The sequence below is a fragment of the Sinocyclocheilus grahami genome, unplaced genomic scaffold (genome assembly GCF_001515645.1).
Source record: "Sinocyclocheilus grahami isolate Dianchi unplaced genomic scaffold, SAMN03320097.WGS_v1.1 scaffold191.1, whole genome shotgun sequence".
Taxonomy (NCBI): Eukaryota; Metazoa; Chordata; class Actinopteri; order Cypriniformes; family Cyprinidae; genus Sinocyclocheilus; species Sinocyclocheilus grahami.
The window spans coordinates 623,201-647,470 of NW_015505370.1; the positions used below are offsets into that span (position 1 = coordinate 623,201).

Below are 24,270 nucleotides of genomic sequence, written 5' to 3' on the forward strand. Positions count from 1 at the left end.
AAAGATTTTAAAAACAATCATTTGGTCATCGGCCATAGTATAAAAATAATAATGGGCTTATCGCTATCAGCCACAATTTTAATATCAGTCAGAAGCAAAATTAGTTAAAGGGGTCCTATTATGCTCTTTTACAAAGTCTTGATTTTGTTTTGGGGGTGTACTAGAACATGCTCTCATGCTTGGTGGTTCGAAAAACACATTATTTTTCACATAATTTACATTATTAAAATACCTTTCTCCCCATCCTGGCACAAACGGCTCAATTAGTTCCGGCTTTGATGAAGGTCTGCCTTTCCGAAAAACAAAATGTGTTGTGATTGGTTAACTGTCCCAGTGCGTTGTGATTGGCGAACAGCTTAGATGGTGTTTCAGTACTGCCACGCCCCTTGCTCTGTCTTTCAACAAAAGCTTTTTGGCGAATCCGGCAGGCACTGTACTCCCTCATGTTGTGGAAGCTGTCCTCAGTAAAATGCGCAGCCCACAATAGCAAATTGGGGTTATAATGCTCAGGGACAGAGTTAAAAAACAAATTGCAACCACTGTTTCCTGACATCATCCGCTTTCGGAAGCCCGAACAAAGACGTTTGGGCACGGAGGTGGAAAAAACAGTGTTTCAGGTGGTCGCGCACCGGATGAGAAGCGCAGCGTCCTTTCTGTAGGTGGGAATTATTTTTAATGATATTCTAATGGGCCGCTTTGTGATATCACAAAGCCCGGAAAACAAACGCTGTAGTCCAAACGAGCCGTTCCTTGTATTTTTTGAAAAGGGATTTTTAAAAAACGAAATATCTCCCTTTGGAGTGGACTTTGAGATTTGTAACTTTCTAGATCTTTTTTTATGCCCAAACATACACACTACACACTGACTAAAATTAAAAAAGTTAAAAAGCATAATAGGACCCCTTTAATTCAATATGTGTTCTCTGAAAACAAGTCTTATACAAACTTATGCAACTTTGCTTCAAATAAATTTTGTTATTTAGAAATTTTCTTTACTGGAAAACAAGACAAAATGCTGATTAAGCGAAAGATTTTTGCAGTATGTAAAATTACCATCTAATGTGTTTTTCGGATTAAGAACACAGGATGAACTTGACAATGTCCCACCAACAAGCATCACATGCTTCCTGCCCTAAAGTGTGACATTGTAGCGCTGAATATCCACTTCCTTTAATTGCCTCTCAGAGTTAAGTGCTGCCTGCCATGGGCTGGAATTCTGGTGTCACGAAGGGACCTGTGACAGAACATAAACAGTGCGTTAAGTAGCTTCAAAAGGGCCTGCAATCTCACTGGAACTCCTTCCTTCTACAGATAAGTTCCTGGAGTGGCACAAACTGAGAAACAGTCTTTATGGCTCTCTACAAATAGCTTTTGATGGAAAGTTCTTCCATGGACTAGACGAGCCTCCTTTTTTCCTCCCAGACTCCTTCCATGTTCTCCCATGTCACCTTGTGTGCAGTCTGCTCAGTGACACCACTGGTTATTATGTCATTATTTTGCTCCAGGGGGTTCAAACACATCTGTAGCACTCGTGCACGGCTTTCTCCAAACCCTGGCACATCTCCCACCCAACCGCCCCGTCTCTGTCTCCCTCCCTCTTCTCTTCATTAGTCTCGGTGCCAGATTCTTTCTTCAGCCAGACAAGAAAGACCCAACTCCAAGCTGCCTTTCTCCTCCTCCTGCCTGCTCCAGTCCTTAGGCCATTCTGTCCTCCCTCTCCCCCCTCCTTCTCCTCCAGATGTCCCTCTTTCTCTCTTTCCCTCCCTCAAACACTCTCTTCTTTCATGGGGTTCAACTGCAATTTGAGACAAATGACTTCATAACCTTTAGCCCAAGCAGGTTTGAATCCAGACCCTCCTCTAGGTCAGAGACCTAGTGCCCCTGAATTTGCAGTGCACATGTCATTGTGGCATTGTTTGCTTTAGTAAATGCAATGATATAGAAGGGCGAAAGGACATCTTGCTCATATGGCGAATCAGATTTAGCATAATAATCATTCTTCATTAAAGGAATAGTTCAACCAAAAATGAAAACTAATTATAACTCACTCTTATTCCAAAGCCGACTTTCTTTCCACCATGAAACACAAAGCGATAGATTTACTGGTCCTTCTTTTTCAATGAAATCGCAATGCATTCAAGCTTCAAAAAGATATCATAAAAGTGTGCATACAATCTCGCCACTATATTTCAAGTCTTCAAAATGCATCTGACAACTTTGTTTGACAAACAGAACAAAATTATGTAATTATTCACAGAATAACCAGTTCATTTGGAGAACCAGACCAGTGCAATTTGTGAACGAATTTTGTTTTTGTGCACTGAATCAACTTTACACTGAAAAGATCTGTCCCAAAAGATTTGTTCGTGGTACTATTCTTATAAGCTTATTCTTAAAATGTTCTCCTTTTGTGTTTAAAAAAAAAAAGGCGAATAAATATTGGCAGTTTTCTTTTCTTTTTTTCTTTTTTTTGACTGAACAATTCCTTTTATAATGCTTGTTTCGTCTTCTGTGAAAAAAATAAAAAACTAACCAGCAAATGACCTTATTTAAAGGTGAACGCAAATGTATCCACTCACGCACACACTCACTATGTGCCAGCGTGCCTTGAGAAATGGGCATATGGTGCTTACTCAAAGTTGTCTTAAGTATGAAAAATAGTTTTCATCAAGGCCAATGCAGAATCAGCAGCAGCATGCGTATGTTTGTCCAGCATTTCCAGTGAGAGCCTAGGCCTGCTTCAAGGTTGTCGGGACAGTTTGTGGAGCTCAGTTGCATCACAGTGGGTTTTGAAAGAATCTTTATCAGAGAGGGAAACATGCAATCTGTTTGCCTGATTGACACTCCAGCCAAGAGTTTATCAAACTGCAAGGTTTTGCTTTCTATGTGCTATTGATTAGCTGGAGCTGAACGTCCAGCGTTCAGTTTAACGTTTCACGTTCAGCGGGATGTTGTTCTTTTGAAGTTCAGTCGAGCTCCCGGACAAGCAGTGATAGAGAGAAACTGAGAGCGAGTGGGTGGGAGGTGAGTGGGGTGGACTCTTATGCTTTCAGCCCCCTGGCCTTGAGACTTGTTTGCTCTCTGTCAATCCATTATCTCCTTAAAAAAAAAAACTCAACCTCCTGAAATAGTCTGCGTTATTTAGATGTTATATTTATTTAAAAAGGTCTTTATTTTGTACTTCAATACATGCCTTTTAAAAATTATTTATATATATATATACACACACTCACACACACACACACACACACACACAAATATAAACAACTTAAAAAAAAATTGAGGATCCTTACCAGTAGTGAAAGGGAAGTGTTCACTTCTCAGATTAAAGTTTGAGATAGGGAAATGGTGATAATGATGAAGTATGAACTATGCTGCTCTTAGCATATAAATTAGTGGGGGAAAATAGCTATTTAAATGGTTGTTTTTTAATATTATTATTATGTATGCTGTATCATCATTAGATTAGATATTGACTTAATTTCATTAATATTAATGTTGCATCATTAGCATTGAAACTAAATGTTTTAGACTTGTGACACAGCATTTTTCTCTTCAACAATCTCTGAGAAAGCTTACTGGCTGGCAGGTGAATTTATCACCTTTGACTGGACAGCTTGGCCTGAGCAAATACAAGCAGTGAGATACACCAGCTCCAAACAGAGGCAATATCAAACAGGAGCCGCCATGAAATGGAAAGTAGACTCTTCCCCTTTAATGATTAACTCTGGTGAGGAAACCAGGACTTTCTTCCCAAGAAGAAACTCTTAGCAGGGACAGAGAGTGGACCTGGGCTTTCAGTTCCCCACGCTGTGGCTTTTTGAGATACAAAAGTTTCACAGACTGTGTCTTCACCTGTGTACTCATCTATGATATTTCCCACACACGTATTCGCTCAGCCCTCCTTCCCCTCCCCACGCAGTCCTTGTTTTGTATGATAGTTATCAGGAGGTAAGTCTCTCCTCAATCAATATTTACCCAATAAACAGAGTCGATATGGGGGCAGTTTGTATAGAGGGCCCAAGTGCACACGCAGTGGGGTGAATGAATGCTGGTTGAAGTACCGGGGCTGCTGATCATGACTGCTCTACATGTCGTCCCCCCCCCCCTTCACCTCTTGTCTTGTGTTTCTCAGTGGAGGCGTGATATAATATCCCTCTTTTCATAAGATGGTCCTGTGTCCTCTCATCCTTGGCAACAACAGTGCTGAGGATGCAGTGCTGCCAGAAAACTGATCAAGCTGGGGGGCAGGAACCAGTGGCCAGCTAGTCTTATAATGATACTCAGAAAATAAAATCACGCAATAATAATTTTTCAATACAAATTGAGCTTAACTGACAGAATTTGTGGCATAATTTGTCCCTCCTTTTCTTAAAAACAAAAGCAAAAATCAAGGTTACGATGAGACATTCATAATAGAAGTGAATGGGATAATTTTTGGGAGGATATAAAAGCAGAAATATGAAGCTAATAATTTTACAGAAGCATTTCTGTTACCTTGTGTATTTGTCACTTGTGTAATTTTCAGTTTAGGGTTTTAGAGTATATGACATTGCATTGACAAGGCAATGAGGTTATAAAATTGCATATAACTTTACACATAAATGGTTACCAAGCCATTTTTTCACACTAAAATCTTAATAACACTCATATTGTATAAATTTTGTGGCTATATCATTGGAACAATGAGTATTATCCTGTTTGCATTGGCCCCATTCACTTCCATAGTAAGCTCCTCACTGTAACCCAGATTTCTGCATTAAGTCGACATTATTTTTTGTGGCATCAACATTATGCCACAAATGCTGTCAACTTAACTTAACTTGAACACTGAACCCAGAATATTCCTTTAACTCTTAATGTTGTTTCAGGGATATTAGTATATTAATATGACCTATTACAACGTATAGCAAAGAAAATCGGAACTTGGAACTGCTGGAAGTAATTGAGTAATCACTTACGCTTTTCACACTTTCACATCATCTACAGCCAAGAAGCGAAACACAGCGTGACAGCGTGCACAAAACACGGCGGCTACCGACACACGTAGTGTTTTCTTTATTAGTATTAATTTTCTCTGAGGGCTCTGTGGGCCATTTAAACCGTGCCCGGTGTATTTTTCCTCTCAACTTGACTGAATCAGGAGTCCTAAAGAGGGCATATGAAATATTGATGTGGAATTGTCTGCCGTGCGATTCAGCTGTGTTTACTGCACAGCAGAGCGGCCTTAGAGGCTTAGCCTACACAATAGCCGTAACAAAAGAACAACAGCTGATCCATGTGAGGCGAGGAGGTGACAAAACAGTTAAAGCATGCTGCTGGCTATGGGCAAGCAGTCAGCAGATGCAGACAAAAGGGTTTGTGACAAGAATAACTCTCCCTCTCCCCCTCTCTCTCTCTCTCTCTCTCTCTCTTCCTCTGTGTCTCTGTCTCTCTCTCTCTTTCCAAGGCAAGCAGTCAAGAGGATCCAAAATACCAATACCCTTTTCTCCTTGACATTGTCTTCTTCCCTAGTCAGCATTTTACTGCCCTTATATGGTAAAAAAAAAATGAGTTGGAGAAATTCCTCTCAGGAATATTCTTAGCAATGCAGCACTCCTGGGCTTTACCCCACATTAGCGTCAGTGGCTACGCAAAGTAATCAGATTTGATGTGAACATATCTCTCACAAATGATAAAAACAAATCCATTAGTTAAAATCTTCACATTAGCACTAAACAGGTGTGCACACCTGCTTCATACAGTGGTGTATCAGAGACATTTTAAAGAGGATCAATGGGAGTCCTGCATTTCAATTAAAAGAGCCAATCAAGTTTAGGACTTGCATGTGCATTAAAAAAAAAGTAGCTTAATGAAACCGAGAGATGATTAAACAAAATCAGTTAATAATTTTTTTGGAGCCAGTTCACTAAAATGAATCATCCAAATGAACCAACTTGCTAAAAATGAATCAGACTGCTAAGAAACATTTCCATGAACGAAACAGAGCAATGATTTAAAATAATTAATTAATCATTTTAACCAGTTCATTAAAATGAATCATCCAATTGAACTAAATCTCTAAAATGATTCAGACTTCCTAATGATTTTCAAGAGAGACATACTTGTAAAGTGCATTGTGTCAAGCTACACCACAACTTGTTGAAAACTCTAACTTCCTTCTGGAAAATCTATGCCATTATGCTGCACTAAATTTAGGTATTTCCTTTTGTACAGTAGGATTTGCATGGACATCAAATAATGTGTAGCTTTTTTGGTTGATTTAAGGTTTTTATTGTTGGATCTAAATATTTTATTGAAACGTAGTCTTGACAAAAATTCAGCCATATAGCTAGCCGAAGGCATTACCAAGATGGCTGCCGAGCAGACTGACTTGCCTTTAAGGGACTATGGTAGCATCCAAAAGAGACAGACTCCCTTCTGAGACCACATAAATTTGAGAAAGGCACCTTTATCACTTTTTTCTTTCTTCCTGTGTGCAATTATTCTGTTGTGTTTCCAGAAAGCTGCTGGCCATTGTCTGAGGGGGTGGAAGACTTATAAAAGCGTGAAGAAAAAAATTGGGGAGAGGGTATGTTGTGAGTTGGGGTGTTGGGGAGGTTGGATATCTATAACCTTTGTAATCCCCCCCACCACCACCACCACCTCTCTTCTCTTTTTCTTTCTCACCCCCTCCATTCCATGTGACATTCATTCATCAGCCAAGTGCGTTTGGCAAGCCCTTCGCCTATGAGCGCCGTCCCAGTGACCACTAACCTTGGTATGTCCTGACACTCGTGATGAGTATCTGCAGGACACAGAAGGCAAGCAGGCTGCTATGTCAGGCCTTTATTGTGTACTGCCGAGGCTGGGGACAGTCAGCATAATCAAACAAATGACCCCTGAAGGCTGTGCCCCTCGGGGAGGGAGAAGTAGAAGGAGACAGAGCTCTGGCCAAAAGCACTTGGGCAGGATTTTTTTTTTTATCTCCTCTTCTCTTCTCTCGCCCCTCCTATGATCTTGCCCCAGGAGAAAGAGTGGAGGAGGGGAGAAATTACTGTACAGCACTGTACAAAAATGTCACCCTTTTGAGATGGACAAACTTCAGGCACAGCAGTGTTGAAGAGATACTTTGAAACTGCTGTAAGCTACTTGTAATTGAAAGCAGTTCAACTACAGTCAAGCTGCCTGTAAGAAAACATAGTACGTTACACTACAAGGTGGAAAAGTAGCTACATTAAAGCTATATAAGAGGTTGATATATCTAAATGATGTAATTTATTGATAATATATAATAAATGATATATGAATTATTATTGAAAACAATCTTTAATACACATACATTTACACTAAACATATAAAACTAAACAACACCCAAATTAATTATCAACAAAATGAATTATCTAAATGAACCATCACAATGCTATTTGAAAGAGACAATTCCAAGAACAAAATTGAGTAATGGTTCAAATGGATCGATTAATAATTTTAACCAGGTCATTAAAATGATTTGCCAGAATGAACAAATTCACTCAAATGAATCAGACTTCCCAATGCAATTCGAGAGAGAGCTACTTGTTGAAAACACTAGATTGTTACTGGAAAAGCTATGATATTATTTTACACTATTCAGTTAGCAACGTCGCTACTTTTAGCTATTTACTCCCTAATACACATCATAAAAGGCTGGGGCACGTTACAGCATATAAACCCAATCAAGCCATCAACTACACTCCGGTGAATCATACCATCTAGTTTAACTGCCATTATAAGTTCAGTATTTATAGCCATGCTATAATTCAATACTGCATCACAACCAAAAGTCAAGCACTTATGATTGTGGCAGCAGAGTGAAAACATCTTCCACACCGGTCAAGGCCTTTCAGACAAGGGTATGCCTTTGATGACAGTATATTTAACACACTTAATGGAAAAAAAGGGAGCTGGGGATGGTGTGAGTCGCATGGATGAGATTCTTTGTCCAGACAACTGCTCACCTGGCAGGGCCTTTGAGGAGCAGTCAGAGTCTGATTGATAGTACTGATGCCAAACTAAGCACTGATCCCGATCCATGGGGGAGGGCTGCATTGATAAAACCAACTATAGGACTGCAACTTTAACCTTGCAGTGGAGGATGAATATTAGATAGTGTCATGAGCTTTGTTGTGAGTGCATTGATTCGGGGTGGTTGGAGGAAAAACTGCTCTGGCTCTTTTCACACCCTTAAAAGCATCTTAAATGGATACTTCAACCAAAAACAGAGAGTGGAACACAAAAGAAGATATTTTGAAGAATGTTTCAACTGTTTTTGTCCATACAATGAAAGTCAATGGGGTCCAAAACACCATTAGACTGCACTGACTTCTATTGTCCCTGTTGAAAAAAACTGCATATGCTAGTTAGGTATGTTTTGAAGCATGGTAGCTGGTTTGAGCTGGTTTACTAGCTCCTGCTCAGGACCAGCTCATGACCAACTAAGGACCAGCTTAAACCAGCTACCATGCTTCAAAACATATCTAACCCAACAGGGGTATGGAGAAAAAGTAAACGCATCTTTTGAGTTCCAAAGAAGATCGTACAGTTTGGGAATAACATGATGGTGAATAAATGTCCGAATTTTTTTATCAATTTAAGCATTCCTACTGCATCCCTCAAATGCTAGCGCTTTCTCTGTGGCCTGTAGTAACACTTTTAATATGACAGCACTATGTTTTTTGTCCTCATATGCAACCTTTGTGTCTGTTTCTGTGTGCCTGCGCCTGCTTCCCCATCTGTGTTCGAGCGTGTGGGTGTTTGTGAGTGTGTGTGGCAGTAAGCACCATGTCTGGGAAGTGTCTTGTCTAGCTGTAGGGGAGGTGACTTAGTTCTTTGCCTGGCTAATCATCTCTACAGTGTTAGCGGAGAGGGACTGTCACTGGTGCTAAAGAGATCACAGGGCCAGTCTACAGTACGCCCCCGGTCTTGGCCCTCTCTCACGAACAACAACCTCACGCCAGAGAGGATGTGTTCTGGTTGCAGAGAACAAACTCCTCAGTAGTGCCCTACATGTTACCTGATTGCTTTGCTTGGGAAAATACTGCAGTTAGAGGTCCAGACCTTGTCCAAGAGCACCAAGTTTACTGATAACTTTCCTTGAATTCCTCCACCTGTGATAGAGGCTACAACTTTGGCTTGTTACATGGTCATTACAGAATCTAGTTTCACTGGAACTTGATAAGAAGCAAAGCAGAATTTAGTATTTTATGGACTGCTGTCAGTGGCAGAATCTTCTCCTTCCCCTTCTAGAAGTGGAAGCATATTGAGACAAAAAGACATTTTATGAGACATTGCTAACAATCTTGTGTCAAATAAAGGGAAGTCAACAAATTATGTTTCGCTCCCTCTAGGAAGTAGACTCTAAAAGAGGAATAGCTCAGGTAATGTTTAACCCAATGAGTTCCTCTTGGTTACAACCTCACAAATTCTGCCACATTCAAAACATTGACTGTAAGGTGTTGTTATGTGATGGTTTGACCTGTTTCGATAAAAAAAAATGTCTTGTTGCTTTTTTCACTGTGACCTTTCAAATGTAATTAAGTACTTTCACGTCCCCTAATGCTGCAGTTTGACAAAAAGGAAAGATAGCTAATATAAAAGATTTGAAAGACTACACACGGGTATTTAAGTCAGCACCACCAGAATGTGTTTCAGCAACTGAAACAAAGAGGAATTAATGTAGTGACGATGTTTTGGGACCGTTCTCTATGTCCTCTCAGACTTGGCAGCCCAACACTTCTCTTCGCAGTTTCTGCCAGAAGGGTCTTTCGGCTCTTGAAGGTCTCAGTGCAGAACTATATTTTCTTGTTCCTTTTTACTTATCTCTTTTTCTTTTTTCTTTTGCTTTTCTTTTCTTAATCAGAGACTTGGGATTGAAACCTAATATGTTTATTAATGTCATTGTCTCCTTGTGTATCAGCAGGTTCCGGAGCGATTCCTGGAAGTGGCACAGATCACGTTACGGGAGTTTTTCAATGCCATTGTGGCAGGCAAAGATGTTGATCCTTCCTGGAAGAAGGCCATATACAAGGTCATCTGCAAGCTGGACAGTGAGGTCCCAGAGATTTTTAAATCTCCCAATTGTCTGCAGGAGCTTCTGCATGAGTAGTGATTTTAATTGCTTACAGAGTATCATCCCTTCTTTTCCTAAATCTTTACAAAGTAAGAGGTAGCATTCCTGTTTTTAAGTCCCGGCTACATTTGAATGACTTAGCTGTTTTTTTTGTGCTTCTTTTTGGGAAAGTCTATAAAATTCTTGATTGTTTTGATTGTATTCAATCCTTACCCCCTTTTTCCTTGCCTTTAAAACGGGCATTACTATGTGTACCACACAATGGTTAACAATGGAATTGACACCCTTATTTTCTCTCTTTTATTGGTCATTTTTGTTGAGGGCTTTGTTTTATCCCCGGATGTTTGCAATGTGTGATGGTTTTACTATTGCTGAATAAGACTTGCATTTGTAGCTTGTATAGATGTAATTATTATTTATGATTAATATAATTATTACCATTAATGTTATTAATGCTTGCTGCAAAAAAGGAAGAAAGGAAAAGAAAGACAAAAAAATTGACATGTGGTATTCTTGTTTCTCATGGCAATGCTACAGAAAATAAATTATTCTTTGGACAAAAAATAATACAAATAAAGAGGGGTATACATTTTCTATGTGGGAAATTCATATAATATATATATATATATATATATATACATATATATTTGATGTTATTCTTGAAAGAAACCGCATTAACTGTTTTTTGGTTTAGCCATTCTTCTATGTTGGCTAGGGTCCAATGTTCTTGTGTTTTGTGTCCACATTGATAGCACTGGCTCTAGGGAGGGAGGCCTACTCGTAGTTTTTTTTTTCCCCTTCACGGAGCAGCCTCTCCTGTAACTAAGCAACATGGCCATTTCATACTGGGGCAAGCTAGTTCGGCACAAAAAAAATGGACGCCTTCCCATTCTTGCTCATAAAAAGCACACCGTCACAACTGCTCACATAAACACACACACACCACTCTCATGCATACACTCTAATTCACAAACACAAACACATGCCGCACGATGTCAAGACAAGAGAATTGTTGCTGTTGATTTTCTCCACCTGCTAGCTGGGAACACCTCTATAATTGGACCGTAAATTTGCTAGATTCTCAAGTTTGGTTTACACAGTAGAGATTTTGGCTGAGAATAATTATTTGAACATTAGCAAAAGAAAAACTTTTTTTTCTTCTTTCTACGTACAGGATTGCACATAGTTTGTTAGGAATGTACAGATTTGCTTAATATTCACAATCATCTGATTATGCTATTGCAGTGTACAGTTTATCAGTAGTGAAACTTCATCTTAGCCAGAGACTTTGTTTGAGTTCAGTTGTACATTTTTATGAATCATTTGAAGTTCTTTGATTGAATTTTAGAAGCTAAGCCTACTAAGAGATCCCCGCAAATGTAACCAATTACAATGATTAGCCTACCCTAGAGAAAAAAAGCACAGTTTCTTATCAAAATAGTGTCCACAAAAGAAAATAGGACCTTCAGACTCTTTGTGCATCCCTTCCTAGTTCATAAATAAGAGTCGTCAATAGAGGGCAAGGGCTGGACATGTGATCTGCTCTGGAAGCCTGTGCCGTTTGCATTGGGCAAATCCAGCTGATGAATTGAAACGCAGACCGGCAATTATTGTCAGCACAATGCCTTAAAAAACCTGCTGACTTCTAGATTAATGGGCACAAAAGAGCATGAGGTGCTGTCATTCTGTCGCCAGGGCTGGCATCATCCACAGCCCCCGGACAACGCACAAAACACCAAGCTATTCACTATGCATTGTAAAGAGAAGGAAAAACAAACCCAAAACAAAGTTAGGAGTTAAAAAAAGGAGATGCTTGGCCCTGTTCTATTCTCAGGTCTCTTGCAAGGCTGTGCTGACATGCGTTCTCCTTTACATGCATTGTGATAAATAAAGATTCTTTCAAATTGTAAGAAATTCTGTTATCAATATTGATATATTTAAAGGTGATGCTTTGTGTCATTGTGAATGTGAAGGTTGTGTCATTGCAAAATTTCAATTTGCGCAAAAAGCGGTGCTTAGTCGAATTCAGCTGTTCATATTTAGCTAAACAGGCATTGTGTATTTTACACACTTAATGAATCTGATAATTGCCTGTGCCTAATGTTAATGACACCAGCAAATTATTTTTCTTTTTTTTATATTTATATAACATAAAATGTAACCGAAATAATATGATTTGACTTCTAAATCCTGAAAGTGATCTAAAAATATAGAACAAAATAGCACAAATTGAAACGGAGGGTTATATTGTTCTTGTTTTGAAACAAAATGCCCTCATTAAAAGGTTCTGCAAAGTCCAAGAAAACTAATTTTTACAGCCCATTTGAAGAACAAGTATGGCGCTTTGTTCCACATGAATCTGATGTACTTTAAGCCATTTAACGTAGCACAGAGGCAATACATGTGCATAAGTGTGTGTGCGTGCTTACCTGTGATGTGCGTGTTTGCAGGGAGTGTGTGAAATACACGCATGTTAGTACGTTAGTTTTAGTTCCCATAAGGACTTCTGTTTATTTTCTTTTATCTATTGTTTCTCTTTTTGAACTTTTATTTGTATTTATCACTGTAACTTTAAGACAAACCAGAGGGAGGTTATGTTCAACATCGCAATTTTTTTTCTTGCTACAGTACTTTTAGAAATGTTATGATGTTTTAAATGTTTCGAGTGGCTCTCAGTTGACTGTTTTATCCCCTTCATCTCATCACCTCTTCAGGTTTGCCCGTCAAAGGTGTTCTCGATTGCTCTGCATTAATTTGGTATTGATATGAGATTGATCTGTTTGCGTGGTTACACAGGGTCATTTGTTGCTTTGTGAAAATCCTAAATGTAGCCGTGTACATTTCGCACTCCATTAAGGACACTCTATAGAAAAACAAAACAAAAACCAAAAAAAAAAAAACTCTCTGAATAACCTTGATTCAAAGTTTGGATATGATGTACACATTCATCTCACTTGTGATACACTATTGTGCATTTACATTTGACATAAGATTTTTTTATTTGTTTTCATGCAATGGGGGGAAATAAACTCATGTAGTGATCTGTACAAATCAATTGCCAAACTCAGTTTGGGACTGTTTTTTTTATTACAAAGGAAGATGTTACAAAGAGAAAAGGAAGAAACTTTGTATATGACTATATTTCTGGGAAGGGGAACAATTATTTGTACTGAATGCAATGTGTTGTCCCAGACTCCTGACTCTTTGTAGATTTGATGCTGTATTTATGAGGTGTGTGCTCCCTGAAGGGTTTCATGATTTCACGGGCTTTGACATGTATGTAAATACAAACCGAAAATGAGAAAACACTGCCTTTCTATGATTTAGCAATATGATGTAAATAGCATTGTTATGCTTTTTTTGTATGAAAGAATTCTTTGATTCTAGTATGGTAATTCCAGCTGAAACTGTTACAATTCCCTTTGATACGTTTGAAGGATACACATACATTGTTAACGGGATAGCATTGTGGATTTTGTTGTCAATTTGTCATGCAGAAGTTTCATAATTTATTGGTTTAATTTATCATAATTTATTTGGTGATGGTGTACAATTTTTGATATTTCTGGGGATGTATTGTAATATTATTTGGTAGATAGAGACAATATAAACGCCCTCCTAAGCTCCTTAACTCTGTAGAGACATAAACAGACACTTGTGTCCAGGTAGCCACTGTAATTTCAGACACTGTAGTCATAAGATAGGCTTGAAAAAAAAAAAGGAAAGAGAAAAAATCTACAACAAAACTTCTATCTTGTTTGGAAGGTGAAAAATTGTGTGTTTTGAAGTTTTATTTCTAATCACTTAATCAGACTTTTACCTTTGCTTTTACCACCTACACAATACAGTAGTCAAAGTGCCTCGTGTGCCTTCCATCTCCTCGGAACTGAATGTATGTGCAGTATATATGCAAGCTTGTGCAAAATAAAAACTAAGTCCTAGATCAGGTGTTTCCTTTTGCCATTTGTCATCATTTAAATCAGCATGTTAATCAGAGAAAAATCAAGGAGATTTGGAGTTGCCTGTGATGCCAGAAGAACTGACAGGATGTAATTGTGAAGATATTCTTACAGGCCTTTATATAGCCCTGTTTTGGGCTTTATGGGCTTTGAATATTTTGAGTTGTGTGTGTGTGTGTGTGTGAGAGAGAGAGAGAGAGAGACAGCGTCACATCAGAGTGGAGTCAGCTGTCTTAACCTTGGCTTGTGTACTGCAAACACATATCAGCTTCATCAGTGTGTCTGTCACGCGACTCTGTTCCCCTTTCGGGCTCTGTCTTTACATTTACTTTGAAAGCTGAAGCTGCGATTATGGTAAGGGGCGTTACATTTCCGACGAGTGCTTGCGGTGTTGGCCCATCACAATGCACTGGGTCAGCTGGCCAATCAGAGCAGACTGCGCTTATCGGAAGGAGGGACTTTGTAGAAAATGAAGCGTTTGATTTTCGGGGCATAGAGGACCTACAATAATATACAGTATTTGAAAAATAATGTGTTTTTTTTTACATTAAAGCATGTCAACATATTATGTTACACCAAATACACAAAATAATGATCTTTAAAAAAGCATTATATGAACCTTTTAAGTTCATTTGACATAACTTGTTGAATACCTGAAAAAAAAGGAAATCTGGATTAGAATGGAAGTGAATAACATAGAAGTAGTGTTAAATAGTACAGCCAGTAATACAATTCTGTTTCAAAAGTACAGCCACACATTAAGAGAATGAGTGTTAACATAACCTTTTCTGTGTTTGTTATATAAAATTTTTACATTATTGCCATGACAACATCAGATAGATAGATAGATAGATAGATAGTCTATTTTTTCCTATTTAAATCTAATTCAGGCCTGTTATTTTACCATTCTTTGGTTCACGTTTAATAGACCCACTGGTCGTTCGCTTAATCAAAATATCACAGTTGTCGTTTCCTGATGAAGTTGTCTTTGACAAAACACTAGAATGTGTCATTTCAACCAGATTAATATTAACAATCTGAAACGGAGATAATAAATAAATAAAGTGCTTCAAATACACACATCAACATTCAATCTTAATTGCAAAGAAAAAGGGTGGAAAAAGGTGTGCGTGGGGAGAAAAGAGCAGCGCTAGCGCTATTGTGGCTCGTACGGCGTTGTGGAGGGAAGCGGGTCGGCCCCTGCTGTAATTTATAGTCTCATACAAAGAGGCACTTTAGCGGGCCCAGACCGCTCCAGCAGCTCCACTGAACAGGAGGTGGGGTCAGCTCCCCCTCCACTGCCACCCTCCGCGCCATAATGACGAGCAGAGCCGCTCGCCGCTCCCCTTCTGTTTGATTTCATCATCACGCCTTTGAAAAGCACATCTTAACAGCACAACAATAAAACAGCTGTGTTTGTGTTGGCCCATTCATTGTTGAAAATTTTACCACCATCCCCTCTTCTCTCCCCTCCCTAAAGAGATAACACGAGAATAATTTCGCTACCATGATGCTCTCTCAGAAAAGAGAAAGGAAAGATCGCTGTTATTATTTGGTTATTATTAAAGCAGGGGTGGGATAAAGGATTTTTCTCGCAGGCCTGTCCGTGAGGTACAATGAATTTTGATCACTTTAGTAGCAATGTTGTATGCATGTGAGATTTTGAAAAACCTATTTTCATACTGGAAAGAATAAAGCTGTTTTTTTTTCTAGTTCCGACATCCTAAAGCTCATGTAAGTGGCGCACCGGCTGACCTCTGTCAGATCGGTGCATTTTGTTTTGGTTATGTAGCACTAGCACTAACAGGCGTGTGTGACCTTCCCTTTATCAAGAACACAATGACCTCATCATTCCTTCTGTCATTACATGCAACTTCAGATGCAGCTGCATCGGTTTGGATCCAGACCTCATGGCTGAATCCAAACGACACGGAAAGACGCAGTGAAAAGCGCCAGGCTCTTTTCTTCTGGGTTCTTTTTCATTCTTTTTGCGAACCTCTGGGGCTTCCCGCCTCAGCTTGGAGCCGACAGGCTCCTTGCAGTTGGGCTGAAGCAGCATCCTTGCATTACACGAACAGTCTGCTTCATAATCAAATGCCATCTGTCGCTACATCTGAACCTGTTTTTAACATCTGTGCTTTCTGGTCTTAACAAAGCTTTAAAAACCAATTCACAACTTTCACAGCTCACTGAGCTGAATGTGTATATTTACTACCTTTAATACATCTTTCTGCTACTTTTATGAGGGCTCTGCTCTCTCCCAGCTGGGGGGCTGTTAGGAGGGCTGCTGGTAGGATGATACTGCCTTGCTCAAGTACCAACTGGCCTGCCACGAGCAGCCAAGTGCAGAGCACCGCCGCACACCGGGTCACGGAGGAAAAGGAGTGAGATGGAGGGAGGGAAAACAAGGCAAAATATGCCCCAATGAGAGAATGAACACCTTTTGCCAAAACAAGTTTTGTCCATTTGCCCCTCCGATGAGGAGGCTTGGAGTTGATCACGCTTGAAGCCCTATTACTGGAAATGGCACTGCAGGCCGAATGGCAACCAAGGGGAGAATCAGGAGCGTGGAGCAGAAGTGTGTAAATGGGTAAGTGAAAGGTCCCTCCGAGGACAGATTGGTCTGTCACCTCGCACATGCCAAGGAATCTGCCGAGTGTCTTCTACAACTTCAAACCCATTCGCCAGCAGATGTTACCGGTGAGGGTTCCAGAAAACATGATGGTATGTTCGGTAAAGCCAAAAGTAGTTGTTGGGCCAATATTTTCTATTTGCTATGTCTCATATTTGTTGAGCTTGAGCAATCTCTCTATTCAGTTTGTGTTATATCATAATGAACCACATAAATGAGATGATATGAAACAAAATGACGTAAAAAAATACCATAAGTGCCATTGGCTGGCAATTTTGCTTTCTAAGCCTTGTACAAATTGAATGGGTCAATGACAAATAAGGAAAACGATTTAGTTTAAAATGCATGTACCAAGTTCTTAAAAATATACTTTTTGCATTCATGTTGGTTTGATACCATTTAAAACTTGATACCATTTAAGAATTCCAAGATACCATTTAAGTCCTTTTTCTAATGACTTTATAAAAATGGCAGTAAAAGAGTACAAAAGAGTAACCGTCAATTGAAAAATACTTACACCTTGAACATATGTCAGCGTACACATAATCTTTATTTTCAAAGTTTTAAAATATATATTTTTAAAGATGAAAGTAAGTGTGACGAGTGGGGGCGGGGCCGAGAGCCGTGGGAATGGAGCGAGGCCGGTGGAGTAATTGATAATGAGCGACACCTGCACCACTCACCGGTCTCGAGTCCCACGGAGGAGCTCCGGAAGGATAAACGGAGGAGTGACGACAATGAAAGATGAGAGAGGACCAGGCCTGGACTTTATTTTGTGTGTGGCAGTCGTCCGCGAGGGGCTGCCGCTTTACTTTCATTTTGTGTTTGTTTTATTATTAAGTATTTAAATGTTTGCCGGTTCCCGCCTCCTTCTTCCCGTGACTACGAACTTTGTTACATTGGTGCCGAAACCTGGGAGGAAGGAGGGACACGCTGTCAGAGAGCCCTCGCTGCTGAGGGGGACCGCGGTGCTGGCGGCGGTGCTGGAACTATGGAAGACGAGGTGGGACGGAGAGCTCGCTGCCGCGCTATTGGGTCGAGGAGGGGTGGCTGCCGTCCGAGAGGGAGCGGAGGAGTCGGCCCCGTTTGCCAGGAGGCCGGAGCCTGCTGCCATCCGCCATGATTGGGGAGGAGCAGGGAATGGGGGACTCGCTGCCGGCTGCCCACAATAAGAGGAGCCATCGCCGTCCACCAGGAGGCGGAGGAGCGGTGGGCCATCCACCAACGATGTCCAGTACCATCGCATGGCACCGCGAGTGAGAGCCTCTCAGCCGGTTGAGGACCAAGCGGCAGTGTGTCCGGGAATCGGACCGATATATATATTTTTTTTCTTTCCCTCTCTCCCCTCTCTTGTATCTGTCTCTCCTCATCCTTCCGTCTCCTTTTCTCTCGCCTCCTCTGTCTGTCCTTACCCCCAGGTACGCCGCGGCCGCCATGATCGGCTCCTCCGGAGGGGAGAGGGGGGGAGTAGAGCGCAGTCTCGGGAGTACCCCCTGGCCTGCGAGGGGCGATGGGGGTATGTGACGAGTGGGGGCGGGGCCGAGAGCCGTGGGAATGGAGCGAGGCCGGTGGAGTAATTGATAATGAACGACACCTGCACCACTCACCGGTCTCGAGTCCCACGGAGGAGCTGCGGAAGGATAAAAGGAGGAGTGACAACAATGAAAGACGAGAGAGGACCAGGCCTGGACTTTATTTTGTGTTTTGTGTGCAGCAGTCGTCCGCGAAGGGCTGCCGCTTTACTTTCATTTTGTGTTTGTTTATTTTATTAAAGTTTTCTTTAAATGTTGGTCGGTTCCCGCCTCCTTCTTCCCGTGACTACGAACTTTGTTACAGTACGTTTTTTGGATGTTGCACCAAATGACATTTTATAACTTAAACTACACTCTAAAAAATGGTGCTAAATAGCACTAAAAGTAGTTCATTGGTTCGTAATCATAGGGAAGCCACTTTAAGTGCTATATAGCACCTATCTTTAAAGGTGCTATACAGTACCTTTGTCAAATGGTCCAATGTAGAACCATAAGAGGAACCCCACTCTCCTCCTTAGATTTTAGATATGTTACTCCACTGTCATATGTTTGCACTGTATGTGAATTTACAATGGCAAAAACTTTTGAATCACTTTTATGCTTTTCTGAGGTCAAAAGGTCTTGTGTAGGGGCCCTGGAATATTTCTTTATGGGGGACCTTGGGGGACTCCTCAAAAGTTTGAGAACCACATTATCTTCAGGAAATACACTGTTTTCTAATGTTGTTTTTAATCCTTTCCCCAACTAAACTAAGAAACTAAGAGAGACTTAGAGAAGCTTTAAAGCACTATACAGGGGCTTAATACAGGTATGGCAGTGATGCTATATAGCACCTCAACTGCCCCAAAGAACCGCTGAAGAACCCAACTTTTTATTTATTTATTTTTTATTTTTTGTTTTTTTTGAGTAGCCTGGTTTGTCATAAAAGTCAAAAGATCTGATATTTTAAAAGACTTATGACCTTGAAAAATAAAAATGTATAAATGTGTGTGTGTGTGTGTGTGTGTGTATATATATATATATATAAGTGGCTTCTTTGCTGCCCTTCTTGACACCAGGCCGTTGTCCAAAAGTCTTGGCCTCACTGTGCGTGCACATGCTCTCACACAAGCTCTGCACTGCTGGTGACATGATTCCGTATCTGACTCCTCAGGAGGAGACCGTCTTGGCGCTTGCTGGACACTCTGGGATGTCCTGAAGACTTCTTCACTGCAGTCAAGCCTCTCTCCTTGAAGATCTTGATGATCCGGTAAATGGTCCTTTCAGGTGCAATATTCTTTGTAGCAATTTCCTTGCATGTGAGGCCATTTTGATGCAAAGCGATGATGGCTGCATGTGTTCCTTTGGAGGTAGCCATTGCTAACAAGAACACAATGATTGGAAGCGCTTCTTCTCTCCTTTTATAGCAATCAGTCTGCTCTTACAATCTAATTAGTATGATAATGATTTTACCTCACTAGCACTCATGCACACTTTTGCATGAGCTGCTGATATGATTAGTCAATTAATGTTTGCTGGTCATTTTGTGTCAGGATCAAAAAACAGTGAAATTTATTTATTTATTTTTTTGTGAAAAGTTAATTTTTTGGGGGCCAATGAAGCTTTTAGCATAATTATTATTTAAAATGCATATGATCACTCTAGACAATAATCTAGAAACAATGTGAATGAACACCACAACAGCTTAAGCTGCAAACTTTGTAAAACACAAAATTTATGTCACTGCCAAAACTTTTGGCCATGACTGTACAACTTTCTCACCTGAAAAACTCTTAAAACTACATTCCATGATACAACAAAAGAAGTATTTTTAAAATTATAGTGGGTTTGCTTCTCCACCATGACGCTCACCGCTGCAAGTGATACAAATGGTGTAACTGGTCCTGTTGTGATACTGGTAGAATACTGCAAGGCTGAAAAGACCTCTCAGCCAATCAGATTCGAGAACCAAAAGTATTTGTTATAATATATTTATAACAGTTTTATAAAACTATATTTTTATAAATACACACATATATATGATTTTTAATTCATAAATTAAAAACATGCTCATCATCATGAAAGAGGTGTACTCAAGCCATTTTATGTATTGTTGAATAAATTAATAGATGCAGAAAAAAATTAGCATCACGTCATTTACCCATATAACAGAATCTGATTCAAATGTTTGCTTTGTAACATTTAATGCTACTTAATTTAATTACACAAAGCAGGAAAAAAAATTCTACCTCTGTGCCCCCTTTTAGAAAAGGCTAAAGTTGCAGATGACTTAGTGACACCTGGTGGCAGATTCATTACTGTGATCTCTGCTAATAGAGTCAGTTCCCACTCCTCCAATGTTGGGGGAGGACAGACCACAAGCCCGTCATTAATTAAGAGCCACATAAGATCATTAAAAAGTCAATAGGACCTTTCAAGTCTGTGAGCGTTTTCAGCATGCAAACTCAAAGCCGGACCTTTTAAATCAGAGAGGCAGAATAGCCACAAGCGTTTCACTTTCAACTTGCTTCTGTTTCACTTCCAAGTCCTCCTCCAATAGCATTTCCAGAGTTTTCCTATGTAAAGCCCATCTAATATTTGATAATGTGCCTCAATGATATTCTCTAAGGGTGGCTCTCTTTTCTTGATACGTATGATGTGTATGAGTGTTCATAGCCTTAGAGTCTGACACAACTACTTGTCTGTGTTGTGTATTTGAGCAAGGTCCTTCTGATGTGAAGACGTCTGGACAATCTAGCTTTATTGTGTGAGCTGCGCTTTGAAATCAATCCAATTTACGTTGTGTTAAAAGTCAAAGTTTGCTCAGATGTTAGCCTGAAGTTCTCTACACAGAAGAATTGGCTTGCTCAAAGACAAAACATCAACATACGAGGCCTCTTCAATATGGAAGCCTGTTTTCTCTTAAAGTATGAAAAAATAATAATAATAACAATGCAAATGTGCAATAAAGTTTAAAATAAGTAATAAAGCTACACTGTGAGATAAAAAGTCACAATTCCTGCTCAGAGTCAATCATCCCTATACGCAAAAGATGCAAGCAGCGTAGGCCCCCCGAAACACCAGGGGACCCCCTTGCTCTCAAAGATGATTTAATTTTAGTTTCGTTTTTGAATTTGGCCAGCGGTTATGAAAACATGAATGGTCATTTATTTTAATGCAGTGCGCTGTCGCCTTTCTACGTAAAAATCAGTCAAATCATGTAATGTGAATGTCGTACAATCTTGCTCAAGACTAACAAAACGAGTTGAAGGCGTACCGAGCCACAGAATAGACACTGTTTCTCAAGCGCTTTCCACGAGCGCGATTCGAGACGGAGTGAAACACAGACAAATGCGTTTCATTCATTCGTTCGTAAATTTACAGTGGGGAAAAAAAAGTATTTAGTCAGCCACCAATTGTGCAAGCTCTCCCACTTAAAAAGATGAGAGAGGCCTGTAATTTTCATCATAGGTATACCTCAACTATGAGAGACAAAATGAGAAAAAAAATCCAGAAAATCACATTATAGGATTTTTAAAGAATTTATTTGCAAATTATGGTGGAAAATAAGTATTTGGTCAATAACAAAATTTCATCTCAATACTTTGTTATATACCCTTTGTTGGCAATGACAGAGGACATACGTTTTCTGTAAGTCTTCACAAGGTTTTCACACCCTGTTGCTGGTATTTTGGTCCATTCCTCCATGCAGATCTCCTCTAGAGCAGTAATGTTTTGGGGCTGTCGCTGGGCAACATGGATTTTCAACTCCCTCCAAAGATTTTCTATGGGGTTGAGATCTGGAGACTGGCTAGGCCACTCCAGGACCTTGAAATGTTTCTTACGAAGCCACTCCTTCGTTGCCCGGGCGGTGTGTTTGAGATCATTGTCATGCTGAAAGACCCAGCCACGTTTCATCTTCAATGCCCTTGCTGATGGAAGGAGATTTTCGCTCAAAATCTCACGATACATGGCCCCATTCATTCTTTCGTTTACACGGATCAGTCGTCTTGGTCCCTTTGCAGAAAAACAGCCCCAAAGCATGATGTTTCCACCCCCATGCTTCACAGTAGGTATGGTGTTCTTTGGATGCAACTCAGCATTCTTTCTCCTCAAGTTGAGTTTTTACCAAAAAGTTCTATTTTGGTTTCATCTGACCATATGACATTCTCCCAATCCTCTTCTGGATCATCCAAATGCTCTCTAGCAAACTTCAGACGGGCCTGGACATGTACTGGCTTAAGCAGGGGGACACGTCTGTCACTGCAGGATTTGAGTCCCTGGCGGTGCAGTGTGTTACTGATGGTAGCCTTTGTTACTTTGGTCCCAGCTCTCTGCAGGTCATTCACTAGGTCCCTCCGTGTGGTTCTGGGATTTTTGCTCACAGTTCTTGTGATCATTTTGACCCCACGGGGTGAGATCTTGCGTGGAGCCCCAGATCGAGGGAGATTATCAGTGGTCTTGTATGTCTTCCATTTTCTAATAATTGCTCCCACAGTTGATTTCTTCACACCAAGCTGCTTACGTATTGCAGATTCAGTCTTCCCAGCCTGGTGGAGGTCTACAATTTTGGTCTTGGCCATGGTGGAGTTTGGAGTGTGACTGTTTGAGGTTGTGGACAGGTGTCTTTTATACTGATAACGAGTTCAAACAGATGCCATTAATACAGGTAACGAGTGGAGGACAGAGGAGCCTCTTAAAGAAGAAGTTACAGGTCTGTGAGAGCCAGAAATCTTGCTTGTTTGTAGGTGACCAAATACTTATTTTCCACCATAATTTGCAAATAAATTCTTTAAAAATCCTACAATGTGATTTTCTGGATTTTTTTTCTTCTCATTTTGTCTCTCATAGTTGAGGTATACCTATGATGAAAATTACAGGCCTCTCTCATCTTTTTAAGTGGGAGAACTTGCACAATTGGTGGCTGACTAAATACTTTTTTGCCCCACTGTAGATATCACAACAATAAAATGTACAGTATGAAAAATTTATATTCATTTAACAGTTAAATTATTCGTTTTTTTGAAGATGAACTTCTTTTAGCAATCAAGATGAGCATGTACAATTAAATTAAAATGAGCATATACAATTAAAAATCCAATATTGACCTAATATCAGCTGACAATCAATTTAATGATATGTCATGCATTTCTAGTTGCTCAATATCATTGTCAGTCCTGTTTTCCGTGTCTTCCGTGTTTTCCTCCCTCACGTGCTTTCCATGACCCAGTTTTCCCTCATGTGCAATTATGTTTATTGCTCCCAGGTGTTTCTCGTCACGTCATGTGTATTTAAAGTGTTTCCTGTTCTAAGTCTAGCATCCGGTATTGTACGTCGATCCCTGTGTCCTATGTGTGATTTCCTTGATGTCAAATAAAGTCTGTGATGATTCTGGATTCTCCTCGCTCCTTCACAGTAGGCACACCGTGACAGAATACCGGACCATAAACAGTAAGCGGCGTCCCTACTCCCTGTGTTTTTGTTTTTCGTTTTTCCCCCCGTGATTATGGAAATCGCTACTCTCAAGCCCGCCGGCCGTTCCGAAGTTAGGCCTGCCGGTGGTTCCATTGTCAAGCCCGCCGGTCGATTCACTCTCAAGCCCTCAGCTAACAGCTGCACAATCCTTACCCCAAATCAAGGGAAGAATTTAAGGAGGAAGCGACTGTTGGCTCAAGCCCATGAGTCCACTCCAGTGTCGGCTCCAGCCCCTGAGTCTGCTCCAGTGTCGGCTCCAGCCCCTGAGTCCGCTCCAGTGTCGGCTCCAGCCCCTGAGCCAGCTCCAGTGTTGGCTCCAGCCCTTCAGCCAGCACCAGTGTCGGCTCCAGCCCCTGAGACCAGCTCCAGTGTCGGCTCCAGTCCCCGAGTTTAGCCCAGAGAGGGTTTTAGTTCCCGAGTTTAGCCCAGAGAGGGCTCCAGTCCCCGAGTTTAGGCCAGAGAGAGCACCAATCCTCGAGTTTAGCCCAGAGAGAGAGCTCCAGTCCCAGAGTTTAGGACTGAAAGGGCTCCAGTCCCCAAGTCTAGCCCTGAGAAAGCTCCAATCTCCGAGTTTAGCCCAGAGAGGGCTCCAGTCCCCGAGTTTAG

The 24,270-nt window shown here is 40.6% G+C and overlaps 1 protein-coding gene across 1 annotated transcript in view; it reads left to right on the forward strand.

The window, feature by feature from the left end:
• Positions 1-14,031, forward strand: part of LOC107594785 (prospero homeobox protein 1-like) — a 32,475-nt gene extending 18,444 nt beyond the window's left edge. The window contains exon 5 of the mRNA XM_016284963.1: positions 9,938-14,031. Within this exon, the coding sequence (XP_016140449.1) occupies positions 9,938-10,123 (186 nt within the window). The 3' untranslated portion in view covers positions 10,124-14,031. The remainder of the gene's footprint in view (positions 1-9,937) is intronic.
• Positions 14,032-24,270: the final 10,239 nt, after the last annotated feature.